We start from the raw sequence: 14,457 nt of genomic DNA, 5'->3' as shown, positions 1-14,457 counted from the left end.
GCTATTGGAAGGTTTGTCTTTAATCACATAGCATTGTTACTGGTTTTTCTCTCATTTTATGCAAGTTAAGTATTAGGGGTGTGTGTGTGTGTATACACGCACAAACACACACACACACACACATACAGACACACACAACACACATATATATCTTGTCTTAGTTTTTTTTATATACAAAACAATCCCACATACAAGTCTTTCACTTTAGATATGTTGGGAATAGGAATTTGATAACTAAGTGGGCCTTAATTTCTTTTATTAAAGAAATATCAATGATTCTAAAACTTTCTTGAAAATGCAGTAGCTTTGTCTGTTTTACAATTTCTTCTTTTGTAAATAATGTCTACTAATCATACATTCATATGATGACTTCTACTGAGGTCCTCCTGGAATAATAAACATACTGAACAAAACTTAGGATGACAGGATTTTAAATTTGATTAAAGGAAGGTGCATTGCTCCTAATATCTCTTAGTTTAGATGGTGTTCTCTTGATCCCTCAATAAACACAGATGAAAAATCCTGTTCAGATTCTTCCATTTCCACTGCAAAAAATTCTTCCCGCTGTTAAGTTAGAGAAATCGCAGTGCTGGGGGATGAAAAATACAATATGGTTTGATAATGCTCTAGAAGTTGCTTACGTCCAAAGATCTTTTTCTTACAGTAATGTAAACTAGGCCTAAATTGCAGGATTAGGCCTCAAAAGTATCAAATCCCTTCTACCCCATATATATGAATAGAATAGAATAACTTTATCATCATTGTACGTCGTTTAAATTCTCAGACATCTTAGGTGACATGATCATATCAGTCGCGCCAGTCCCTGAGGAATTGTACGTCATACAGTGCCATCCTCAATCACATTATATATGAAGAACTACAAAACAAAACGCCAACCCTTCCACATATGTAATATAATATAATATAATATAATATAATATAATATAATATAATATAATACAAAGGTAAAGGTTTTCCCCTGACATTAAGTCCAGTCATGTCTGACTCTGGGGGTTGGTGCTCATCTCAATTTCTAAGCTGAAGAGCCGGCGTTGTCCGTAGACATCTCCTAGGTCATATGGCTGGCATGACTGCATGGAGCGCCATTACCTTCCTGCCGGAGTAAAACTTATTGATCTACTCACATTTGCATGTTTTTGAAATGCTAGGTTGGCAGAAGCTGGAGCTAACAGCAGGAACTCACCCCGCCCTCCCGATTCGAACTGGTGATCTGTCAGTCAACAAGTTCAGCAGCTCAGCAGTTTAACCCACTGTGCCACCGGGGGCTCCAGATTATAATATAATATAATATAATATAATATAATATAATGTTGCAGCTAAACATAAAAAAAACCAAGATTATGGCAACAAGAATGATTGACAGCTGGGAAATAGAGGGAGAAAATGTGGAGGCCGTGACAGACTTTGTATTTCTAGGTGCAAAGATTACTGCAGATGCAGACTGTGGCCAGGAAATCAGAAGACGCTTACTTCTTGGGAGGAGAGCAATGTCCAATCTCAATAAAATAGTAAAGAGTAGAGACATCACACTGGCAACAAAGATCCGCCTAGTCAAAGCCATGGTATTCCCTGTAGTAACCTACGGATGTGAGAGCTGGACCTTAGGGAAGGCTGAGCGAAGGAAGATAGATGCTTTTGAGCTGTGGTGTTGGAGGAAAGTGCTGAGAGTGCCTTGGACTGCGAGAAGATCCAACCAGTCCATCCTCCAGGAAATAAAGCCCGGCTGCTCACTGGAGGGAAGGATACTAGAGACAAAGTTGAAGTACTTTGGCCACATCATGAGGAGACAGCAAAGCCTAGAGAAGACAATTATGCTGGGGAAAGTGGAAGGTAAAAGGAAGAGGGGCCGACCAAGGGCAAGATGGATGGATGGCATCCTTGAAGTGACTGGCTTGACCTTGAAGGAGCTGGGGGTGGTGACAGCCGACAGGGAGCTCTGGCGTGGGCTGATCCATGAGGTCACGAAGAGTCGGAGACGACTGAACGAATGAACAAATATAATATAATATAATATACATATAATATACATATAATATACAATAGATGTATATTATATGCCATCTTGTCTTCTGCCTATATCATCACTTGAGAGGCCCCAGGCCTGTAGTGGGGGTGGGGGGGGGGTGGGGGGTGGGGGGTGGGGTGAGGTTTAGGGATTCAAACCCCTCCCCCCCGAAATGTTTCTGATTTTTTTTTAAAAAACCAGTTTACTCATGAATTTTAACAGGTTAACCAAATCCCCATGCTAAGTCTATGAGATGCAAAAAAATTAAGAGTCCCTCCAGAACTGCAAGCACTATCTCAGGCAAATATTTATTTATTTATTTATTTATTATTCAAACTTATATGCCGCCACTCCCCTGGGGCTCGGAGCGGCTTACAAGAATGGCTAAAATCTAACACAATTTAAAAACAATTTAAAACAATTTAAAAACAGCTATATTAAAAATCAAAGGCCTGTCGAAAAGATATGTCTTACATGCCCTGCGGAAAGCTGATAAGTCCCGCAAGGCACGGACTTCAGGTGGCAGAGTATTCCAGAGTGATGGTGCCACTGCTGTAAAGGCTCTGCATCTGGTTGCTGTTAGACGCAAGGTCTTGACACTGGGAATTTCCAATAGATCTTGGTCCTCAGAACGGAGGGATCTCTGGGGTTGGTAGGGGGTGAGGCGGTCCCTCAGATACATTGGCCCCAGACCATGCAAGGCCTTAAATATTGATAATTTATTCACACTGTCATTACTTGCAGCAATAGCCGATGTAGTGAAGCAACCAAGTTGGGGTGTGTGTGTGTTGAATGCTCTCATTAAGGAGACCAGACTTGGTGGAGGTTGTTGACAGGGGCGGAGCTGCAGGCTATTGAAGGCTGCTCTGTCCCCTGCTGTGCTCTTTGCTTCAGCGTGAGCTAGAAGGCAGGTTTCAACCCCCCCACCCCCACGCATGAAATTTTCAACCCCCCTCCAAAAATTTCAACCCCTCCCGAATTTTTTTTCTGGCTACGGCCCTGAGAGGCCCCTCCCCCTTCTGGCACCAACGGCTGCTCTGGCCAGAGCGAAGACAGAAGGGAGCAGAAGACACTTCCATCTTGTCTTTACTAATAATATATATGGTATATTGTATATACATATAATATTTATAATATTATAATGTACTACAATATAATAGTACTAATAATAATTCAATATTATAATTATAATTATATATTTACATTGCATGTAATATTACTAATAATATTACAATATAATGGTATAGTGCAATATAGTAATATATACTGATATTGTACTATGCTAAAAATATAATATATTGTATGAAAATATATATTGTAAGCCGCTCTGAGTCCCCTTCGGGGTGAGAAGAGCGGCATATAAATGCCGTAAATAAATAAATAATAAATAAATTTATACTTTGTTCCATAGAATTTAGAATACTACAAGAGGGTTGCAAGTGTGTTATATTGTTAATCATTATGAGTTATCACATTTGCTCAACCCATAAATGATCTCCAGGATCATCAATGTCCATCTTTAGCTTTCACATGAACAAGTATTTTTCATTTGCTTCAGTACTGAAGACATCTCTAAATGTGTTTGTGTTTGTTCCTGAAGAGACTGCCTATGTCTGTATATCTATGGGTCCTTCCACACACACAGTCCTGTATCCCAGAATATCAAGGCAGAAAATCCCACATTATCTGAGTGTGGATTCAGATAACCCAATTCAAAGCAGTTATTGTGGGATTTTCTGCCTTGATATTCAGGGATATAGGGCTGTGTGGAAGGGCCCTATGTGGGGTGTATAAAGAGTCTTGAGCCTCCCTGTGAAGGAGCCGTTAAGTGCTGTTTTCTGATTTGGGGCGGGTGCATCAGAAAAAAGGCTGACTCCTAGTAGTGAGAACCATGTTGTGGATCACAGTGTCATGTTCCATCAGGACAATGTGCTGTGTAAGAAAATAACTACGGTGGCTTCAAATTATTACTGCACCCACCATATTCACCTGACCTCACACCATTTATACCTTTTCCCTAGTATAAAAAAGCATGGAAGGAAAGCCATGAAAGACTGGTGCGACTCCCCAGAGAAATAATTTTCCTAAGAGTGGGCTAACCTGGAGTACAAATGTGAAAACTGTGTTGAAATGGAGAGGGGTGGGGGAGTACATGGAACAGTTGAAAAGTTTCATCACTATCAAACAGTCACATCATATGCCAGCTCAAGACATTTCATCCACCTCTCATATGATTGCATATAATAAATAAACAATTTCCAATGAGCCTGCTCATCTTTCAGTATAAATATCATGAAATTCCAATATTTGTATATGTAGAGTGCTGACATTTACTCTGTGTTTCTGGATTTCATCACCACAAGTTGGGTGCTGAGTTAGTGATAATAAGAGCCAGGTAAATTCCAGATTAGTTGCTAAGTGACAAAGGACCTTCATTCTCTAAGGGCCCTTCCACTCAGCCATATAATCCAGAATATCAAGACAGATACTCCACAATATCTACTTTGAACTGAATTATCTGAGTTCACACTAACATATAATCCAGTTCAGTGTAGATTTTGTACAGCTGTGTGGAAAGGGCTTTAGTCTAAAAAGGTAGGGTGGGGAATTTCAAGGAGTAAGCCTGCTTTGGGTATTGTATTTGGAACCAGACTGAAATTCCTTTAGGAGTTATTGCGCATGTGTAATTGCTATTTTGGCCTAGATTTGGTTCTAGGATGAAAATCATGCTTGAAAATGTCTCTTGCCCCTAAATGGGATTTTATGTTCTTGAATGATTGATTGAATGACCAGCTGAAAGCCTCTGCATAACTTGAGTTTCAAACTGACTGATACAGTTATGATGAGATTTCAAATATTATCGTTTCAGATAATTTGTGGCAGAAGCCTTTCAGTAGAAGGATTGACACTCAGTGCCTTGAAGGAAGATGATTACAAAGCGGTCTTTATTGGAATTGGTAGGAATTCATCATTCTTTTCTGAATTCCATTTTACTGGAAATATTGTATATATGATTAATGCTGCAATAAACGGGCCATGTTTCTGTGTATCGGCAAGAGACCTTTAAACACTTCTACTGCTAAAGTGATATAGTCACAATGTATGGGTTTTTACCATCCTCTGACTAGTTTTAATGTGACCTTATGTAGAAATGACCACTTTCCCCAGTACATAATTACACCTATTACCTACATGAAATATTTCTCTGGGGCTGTGGAACTATGGAATAGTGTTGGCTTTGACAATCACTGCCGTGTTACATTAGGAACGGAGTTAATAAAACCTGAATCAATATGTTCCAGTACAATTATCACATTCCTAAGGAGCACTTTGTTTAATAGATGTCACTAATTTAGTCAAGATCTCAATATGATCATTAAGCAACAAAATTCCTTAGGGGACTTATTTATACTAAATTAATGTCAGCAGACTGGAAGATCAACATTATATATTTTTTAAAAGCTTGCCCAGTTATACAATGTATTCAGGTATTTATTTTACTTTTTGACTATAGTGGAAAAGAGGAAGTTTTATGTACCTGTTTGTGTGCCATTTTCATTTTAAGATCATTTTGTAAATAGTTCTTATTTTGTGCTTCACTCATTGTTTCACAAAAGGACAACTTTGTCTAGATACCCATCAAGCTGCCAGTCTGCATAGAATTGAAACATTTCTTCAGATTATCAATTGGATTAATTGCTTAAAACTGTTGTTTAAAATTTCGATATGTCCACAATTAATTGTGTAGCATTTGCTTTTAAAAATGTTTTAACATGTGTGCTTCTAAACAACGGTGGTAAGCATTGTCTTAAAGCTACGTTCCTCTTATCTCACACACGGAGTAACACCTCTTTTTAATGATGTCTGTTCTGACATGTATGTGAATCATTCCGCTGGAGAGGCTCTGCTCTTGGTCCCACCTCCTTCACAGGTGCATTTGGTGGGGACAAGAGACAGGGCCTTCTCAGTTGTGGCCTCTTACCTATGGAACTCCCTCCCCAGTGAAATTAGAGCAGCCCCCTCCCTCCTGACTCTCAGGAAGAAAGTAAAAATGTGGTTATGGGACCAAGCCTCTGGATAGCAAGTTTTAGTGCAATAAGAGAATCTGGAATAGGAAAATGCCAAATGAATGGCCTTAGATCATGATTTTATATGACATGATTTTAATAATTGGTTTTAATATTTATATGTTTTAATTTTTTGTTTTTAATGCATTTGTTTATTTTACTGTATGTGTGTTTATGGCATCAAATTACTGCCTATCTGTAAGGCCGCTCTGAGTCCCCTTCCGAGTGAGAAGGGCGGAATATAAATGTAGTCAATAAATAAATATTTTATTTTATTTATTTATTTCTGGTATTTCTATCCCATTCCTTCTCAGCCCCCGAAGGGGGACTCAGGACAGCTTACATTTGGCAGCAATTCGATGCCACTACATATAACAGAGCAATATAATATCAATTAAAACAATAAGTAAAACATTCATTAAAACAGTAAAAAAACAGTATTAATAGCCGTATCATCATTCCAGCCAATTCCATATCCAGTTCCAGACTCTTAATAAATAAAGTAAGCATGAAACTTATATCAGAAATGTTTTTGTGCTTATCAAAATCATATGTAGACTTGGTCAAATAATTGTTCATGATGGAATATGTGATTAATCAACAAAAGAGTCTGTAACTGATCTGGTAGGAAGTTCTGTGTTACTGATGTACTTTCTGGACATTGTGAGCCCTCTATTCCTCATGCAACTTCTAAACAAGGTTTTTGATTGTTATTTTTTTACCGAGTTATTGAGCCTGTGTTGAAATAAACAGGAGTTCCTAATTTGGTCTGTACTTTAGCAAGAAGTAGAGAAGGAAGCATGCAAGATCTGAGTGTCTTTGGTCTCACTGGTGAAAATGGGGAATAGCATCCAGATAAGTCTTTTTTTATATCCCAAAATTACATAATTTTTAGTTGACAGATTATACAGGTGACATCTAGATGATGCACATGACATTTTGGCATAAATATGATCTAACTGACAGGAAGAATAAATGTACATCACTCTAGTTGTGCCTTCTCTTTCTCAAAAATAATGTTTAGAGAGCTTTAGAAAAACCTTCAGCCAAATGATATGCAAAATAGATGTCATTCTGGTAAAACTTATCTTGTATCCTTTACTATGTTGTGAACGAAAAGCTGGTGTAATGACTTTTCAAGTGAAATGTGTGTTGATCTGCTTAAGAGTGTGTACCCAAATCCCTCCCCAGCATACGCTAAGCAAATTGAGTATGCACAGCCGAGAGTGGTATGAGACTTAATGCTCTTTATTGATCTAGACGTTGCCTAAGTGAACATAATAAGAAACAAGTTGCCCAACTGTTCTTTTTTCCTGTTATTGATTACAAGCGTGGTAATTCTTGGTACAGCAACAACTGTTGTTCTCCATCTGGGTATTCTGTATAATAAGCTTTGCAGGTTCATTCTCTCATGTGATTATACTACAGACCATTGTGATTTATATAATCCTAAATCCTTTCATTGTTCAAGGCCTTCCATGCGTAGGAATTTCCACGGGGTCATATTTCTTGATAATTGTACATGAGGCAGTGTGCCAGGTTACCATCCCTCTTGATTTAATCCATCTGACAAACCATGTACCCTTCATTCTTCTTCTCACCCTTTGCTTTGGGGAAACAATCCCAGAAGTTAAGTGGGAATACATAAAGACATTTGGTTTTTCTCTGCAACACAGAGTGAGGTTAAATTTCAGCTGTTTTTCTGTATTGAAATTACCTTACAGGTACAGCTGGGATTTTGTTAGGTTCAGAGAGCAAGAAAGAGGCAAGCCAAGGGAAAAAAGTAAATCAAGAACTCATTTCTTTTGACCTACTTGCTTATCTTGATCTTATGTGCAGTGGAACACATGAAGTTGCTGTACACTCATGCCCTTGATCTACCTGGCCTAGCCTTATCCCCTTTTCCTGACAACGCCTCCTCAGGGATTCAGACAAGAGTTTCTTTCCTAGTTCTGCTACCATAGGTCATTTTTAACAGGAAATACCAGGGACTGAATGTTGAGAACTCTGTGTGTCTTGCCTGTGAATTATAGATGGCCCCACTCATGCACTGTTTCTGATCAAACCATCCCATGATCCCAGCCAGGATTCAAGAGTGCTTCAGTTGATGTTCCGTTGTATTCACAGAGTTGTGAGTGGACTAAGACAAAAAATGTTACCATGGCAAGAACAGTGGATTTACTTTACTGCATGCTTTATATTGTGCACTGAGAGAATGTTTAGTGCTAAACGTTTTTAAGACTCCTTCTTAGTCTGCTTGAAAATGACACGAATAAGGGCTTTCTCAAATCACTATACAAAGCGTACACGTTTTTGGTAGGCAGGTTCTGGAAAGTATGAATCCTTATCAGCAGCATCACGGCAAAGACTGACAAAATAGAATTTGGGAAAGTTACTTTTATTGGACTAGTCCAAAACAACAAAAGTAATTTTTCCAAACTCTTAACATGAGTTTATGGGAAAGAAGTGCTATGGTGAAAAGCAAAAGCTTATCTGAATGCAGGTTTCAGAGGAGAAATGGGGGGTTACTCTTCTTTCTGTGCCTTTCCAGATGCCAAGGCCACTTCAAAAAATTTTGCAGCTTGAAGCAAAATGGCAAATGATATCTTGCTCTTAGTCATAGTGTTTTGTATCAAGGTTAGTCAAGTTATTTGACATCTTCAGTGCCAGATACAAATCACAACTGCTCCTTTCTTCCCCCTTTCTGGAAAAAAATGTGATGGATACAAATCTAACCATCGTTATAATTTGTTGTTGTGTGCCTTCAAGTTGTTTCCAACTTATGGTGACTCTAAGTCCATTGGGTTTTCTGAGCAAAATTTGTCCAGGGATGGGGACTGCCTTTTGTCTCCTTTTGAGACTGAAAGCATGTGACTTGCTCTCTAGGATTTTCATGCCTACACAGGGATTCAAACCCTGGTCTCAAGTTGTAGACCAATACTGAAACCATTACATCATGCCAGCTCTGATGTTTGGAACAGATTCAAATAAATCAAAGTATTATAGAGTTGGAAGAGACCATAAGGGCCATCCAATCTAACCCTCTGTCATGCAGGAACATACCATCAAAGCATCTCCTCAGATGGCCATCCAGCCTCTGCTTAAAAATCTTCAGAGAAGATTTGACTACACTCCCTTATCTTAAGTAAGCAGTCCAAATCTACTGCTGATATGACTGCCTGATTTTGCTTGGGCATTCAGGTTTCATCTTGAAAACAGGATATAGGACTGTATTTCTTTTGTGTTTCTATGGCCCCTTAAAGGCAAAGAGGCGACTCTCGCGCACAAAGCTCTTTAACGTGTGTTACGCTTAGACATCATGTTTATATATGATTACTGGAGTAACTGGCTTCATCACAGCACCATGAATTTGAGATGCATGACTTTTGACCACTGTAACTCTAACAGACCACCCAGTGGCTTATGGCACATGCCAGTCTTTTGTGTGGAACAACTACTACATGATGAGTGTACCATTTGCAGCAGGCTTCCTTGCTGAATAAAATACCTGATTTTTAAAGCCATGTTAGCCTAAAGGATTCTGTGATGATTAAGTTCCTTTTTGGAAAAAAATGAATATAAACATTAGAACTTAAAATACATAGCTGGCAGGTGCGGAGTTTCAAAATGATATTTGTAGGCATTTGCTGCTAGCCACGTGTCTCCTGTAGAATTGCCGTCATTTTAATGCTCAGTTATTAAAAGAAAATGCCATAAACTTTAGAAATGAATCATTAAGGTATGGGATTTATTTGTTTAAAAAAATAGAAGTGATGACATATGCTGTGGAGATCTGCAGAACCCATTTAAAATAACATCAATCCTTGCATACCACAAAAACAATCAATTATAGCTGTCTATGCCTCTTATATAATAGAGTTTGGATTGTTTTGCTACTTCAGAAACAGAAGGACTGCAAAAGAAACCTCCACAAGTTTATATTTCATAATAAATGACACTGTAGACATTGATCATGAAATAAATTATTATTTTATTCAAGAGGAAATAATCTCTAAGAAACGCTCAACCACTAAGGTTGCCAGGTTTTTCTTATTTTAAGGAATGTCCCTTATTTGGGGGTATGAAACCTTATCTATTATGGGGTTCCCAGGTGTCTCTTATTTTGAAGGATATCATTTATTTGAGATCTAAAATGGTAGTTTGTTATATAGACTGAATGAGATACTAGAAATCCTCTGTTTTGGGGACATGGCCTTTTCAAGAAAAGAGGAGGCCACATGCAAACAAATCCATTGCTCCATCTCCTAGTCTCTGGAGCAGCAAACTTGCTCCATCTTCAATATTTTATTGAATTGTTAACCTACAGCATTAATCACCCAGAATAAGCAAAGTTAGGGATTTGCGGGATTTGTGGCTCAAATATCTGGAGGATCAAAGTTTCTGCCTTTCTTATCTACAGTATGTTCACAGTTGCTACTAGAAGCATTCTTAGTGCAGTGTCCTTTCCACCAATTGATATTTTTGGTCTGCTTTCAAGGGTGGCCAATATAATGTGCATTATTTATTTATTTATTTATTTATTGTATTTGTATACCGCCTTTATCAGCCTGTAGGCAACTCAAGGCTGTTAACAGGGCAAAAATCCATGCTTACAATGTCATAAATACAATTAAAAACATAACAATAAATAAAAACTAAACAAATCAATAAAATATAAATTCAAATTAACAAGTGTCTCCTTGTTAAAAACGTTGTCCGGACTCATTATCTAGTTGTTCCACTTTGCTATGTCAGTTCCTCTGCATTTGCAAACACTTGTTCAAAAAGCCACGTCTTGACTTTTTTCCAGAATGTTAAAAGGGAGGTGGTCAATTTAATATCTATAGGGAGAGCGTTCCACAGCCAAGGGGCCACCACCGAGAAGGCCCCGTCTCTCGTCTTCGCCAAACGTAATTGTTACAAAGGCGGTAATGAGAGCAGTGCCTCCCCAGACAATCTTAAGGTCCTAGATCAGTGTTTCTCAACGTGGGCGTCGGGACCCCTAAGGCGGTCGCGAGGGGGTGTCAGAGGGATCACCAAAGACCAGCAGAAAACAGTATTTTCAGTTGGTCATGGGGTTCTGTGTGGGAAGTTTGGCCCAATTCTATCATTGGTGGGTTCAGAGTGCTCTTTGGTTGTAGGTGAACTATAAATCCCAGTAACTACAATTCCCAAATGTCAAGGTCTATTTTCCCCAAACTCCACCAGTGTTCACATTTGGGCATATTGAGTATTCGTGCCAAGTTTGGTCCAGATCCATCATTGTTTGAGTCCACAGTGCTCTCTGGATACGGGTGAACTACAACTCCAAAACTCAAGGTCAATGCCCACCACACCCTTCCAGTATTTTCTCTTGGTCGTGGGAATTCTGTGTGCCAAGAGTGGTTAATTCCCTTATTGGTGGAGTTCATAATGCTCTTTGATTGTAGGTGAACTATAAATCCCAGTAACTACAACTCCCAAATGACAAAATCAATTCCTCCCCCCCCCCTCCCAACCCCACCAATATTAAAATTTGGGCGTATTGGATATTTGTGCCAAATTTGGTCCAGTGAATGAAAATACATCCAGCATATTGAATATTTACATTACAGTTCATATCAGAAGCAAAATTGCAGTTATGAAGTAGGAACAAAAATAATGTTATGGTTGGGGGTTACCACAACATAAGGAACTGTGTTAAGGGGTCGCAGCATTCAGAAGGTTGAGAAACACTGTCCTAGATGGTTCATAAGGTTTTACTCAGCACTGTGGTGGGTCTCACCCCTCCACAAACACCAGTAAAGGTGCTGCTCCTCAGCACTGACCAGCAACAGTCTGTGAGTCTCTCTCATCCCACACAAACACCAGGAGATCGGGAAAAAGCTTCAGCAAGCAATCTACTACTGGGCCCAGAAAAATCATCCCATAAATGCAGATTGTTGTACTATACTTAATAAAAAAAATAAGACATCCTCCTGTTTCACTCTATTTGCGGATATTAACAAAGAGAAGTTATTTACTTACTTTATAACTGCGGCAAGGATAGTCTACGCAAAAGCTTGGGAATTAGAAACTATACCGACTAAGGAGCTTTGGCTGGACAAGATAATGGAGATAAAGGATATGGACAGACTTACATTTTTATTAAAGACATTTTTCATTAAAAAAATTAAAGAGGCATAAAAATGACAGACTGGTCAACTTTTGAAGAATATATCAAGACGAAATACTAATTAAGATAAAGAAAGGGAAAATTCAGAAGATGTGATAAAAGGGAACAATTTTTTTTGCAATAAATCTAAAATGAATAGAACTGAATGGAAGGAAGAAGAATGAAAGTCAAGAACCTTCTAATTTCCTCCCCTACCTCTCCCTGATTGACCTTTTTTAAAACTTTCTTATCTATCTATCTATCTATCTATCTATCATCTATCTATCTAGTTTTTATTCCTTGTGTTCCACCCCTAAACTACCTCCCTTTTCTCTTTCCTCATTTTATTGTAATTATTTAATTTATTTCAATAAATTTTTTTATTTAAAAAAAAAGGCATCCCCTGAAAATAAGCCACAGTGTGTCTTCTTGAGGAAAAATAAATATAAGACAATGTCTTATTTTTGGGCCAACATTGGAGGAGAAAGGATAGACCAGGGCTTGAATGTGGCTAGAGCCAGAAAGAGCAAGGTACGCTATTGAATATTCTGACTGAATTTCAGAAGTTTCTTTCGCTCTTGGAGAAATGGTGAGATTTTCATTGCTTAGTTTCTTCAGAACATGAGTCTTTGAAAATGTGCCAAAGAGGAATAACTACATTTGCAGGGGGTGAACAATACAGTTATCCCGTAGCTTTTTGCGACTTTAAATCATGATATGCTTTGATGGTTTGTCTGGGCTCATAAAGAGTATTACAAGTTCCCTCTGTGCTGTGACATTGCGGTAACACCTGTTACCCCATTTTCAGCTGCCTGAAGATTTTGTGTGCTGTTGAATCCCATTTTGTCCTAAGCGACACATTTTATGGTTGTACAAATCCATTCTCTTTCACTGACCCCACAAACGTTTTATATACTATATAATTTTCTGTATCTGAAGGTGAAAGCACGATATTGGATAGAACAAATGAAATCATTCATCTAAAGATCCTCAGAGTAATTGCTCTTGTTCCGTGCTAATTAACATACCATTGGAAACAATGGTGTCATCAGATAATCTCATTGATCTCTACCAAATTGCACACCAAAAGAGAAATTAAAAGTCTGAGCATTGGTGTACTCTTTTTTTGAGTCACAGGATTGATTTATTCTGTTATCCCTAAAAAGTAAGTAATCACCTCATGCCAATTATTATCTCCTGATTAACTATGCAGTGCCACCTGGTGTGCAGATGGGAAGAATATTACATATCAAGGGCTCTGTTCACACCCACCCACATGCATTGAAAACCTATGTGACAAAAAAAATGAACAGATGTTCATTTTGCTTGTGATACAGACAGAAACTGTGCCTCTTGCTCCTGATTAATAAACCAAATTTAGAGGATACTTTCTGCATATGGACATTTTTGACCGAAGGCCAGCAAAAGTATTTTGGGAAAAGGGATATATTTATCTGTTTTTCTCCATCCAATTTTACCTCCTTGTTTTTGCTGTACATTCTCGTTCTCCTCCATCCTGCCTTTAACTCTGCCTTCTGAATTTTTCACCACCCATAAGGAGAGTGGGAAGGAAACATCTTTTGAAGTATGTTTGCCTAAGACGGATTGCATTTTCTGAAAATATAAAAATAAAAATGGCAAAGTTCCACAAGAGGGATTATTTGTGATGTAATATTTCACAAAAAGAGAACATAATATAGGTCAGGGTTTCTCAAACTTTTAAAAGTTGCGACCACTTTCTGCCCAAGCAATATTTACGTGATCCCAGGTATATAGGTGTATAAAATAAATATAAAATCACACATTTGCTGATATTAAACCAGCATTTGTAAACATTTGTAAGGCTGATTTTCCTTTTTAGGAAGTACACCTGAAGCATTTTCTGCAGAGTTCACTGCCATCATCATCATAGGTTGTCACTCGTGGCTGAGTATGACTGCCTTCCAAGTGTAGGGTCTTGGGTCCGTAGGTGACTGTAGACACTGTTATTCTTTCACAGTGAGGATATCAATTTTGAGATGGACACATTTCTCCCTTTTGCCCTCCATTTGTGCCTTTTCGAACTCCACAGCATTGTTGGTGACAGCTCCCCTCCAGTTAGAATGTACAAGGGCCGGGGCTTTCCAATTCTTGGTGTGTATTTCAGTTTTAAGGCTTAATGTTAAGCCCATCTTTAAATCTCTTTCCCTGTCCACCAATATTCCGTTTTCCATTCTTGAGTTGGAAGTATA

General features: G+C 38.4%; 1 protein-coding gene across 2 annotated transcripts in view; it reads left to right on the top strand.

The window, feature by feature from the left end:
* DPYD (dihydropyrimidine dehydrogenase) overlaps positions 1 to 14,457 on the top strand; it is a 594,355-nt gene that overhangs the window by 219,043 nt on the left and 360,855 nt on the right. For both annotated transcript variants that reach the window (XM_060773944.2, XM_060773945.2), the window contains exon 8: positions 4,896 to 4,983. In XM_060773944.2, the coding sequence (XP_060629927.2) occupies positions 4,896 to 4,983 (88 nt within the window). The remainder of the gene's footprint in view (positions 1 to 4,895; positions 4,984 to 14,457) is intronic.

Source organism: Anolis sagrei, chromosome 4 (genome assembly GCF_037176765.1).
Source record: "Anolis sagrei isolate rAnoSag1 chromosome 4, rAnoSag1.mat, whole genome shotgun sequence".
Taxonomy (NCBI): domain Eukaryota; kingdom Metazoa; phylum Chordata; class Lepidosauria; order Squamata; family Dactyloidae; genus Anolis; species Anolis sagrei.
This window is presented reverse-complemented; position numbering and strand designations above follow the sequence as displayed.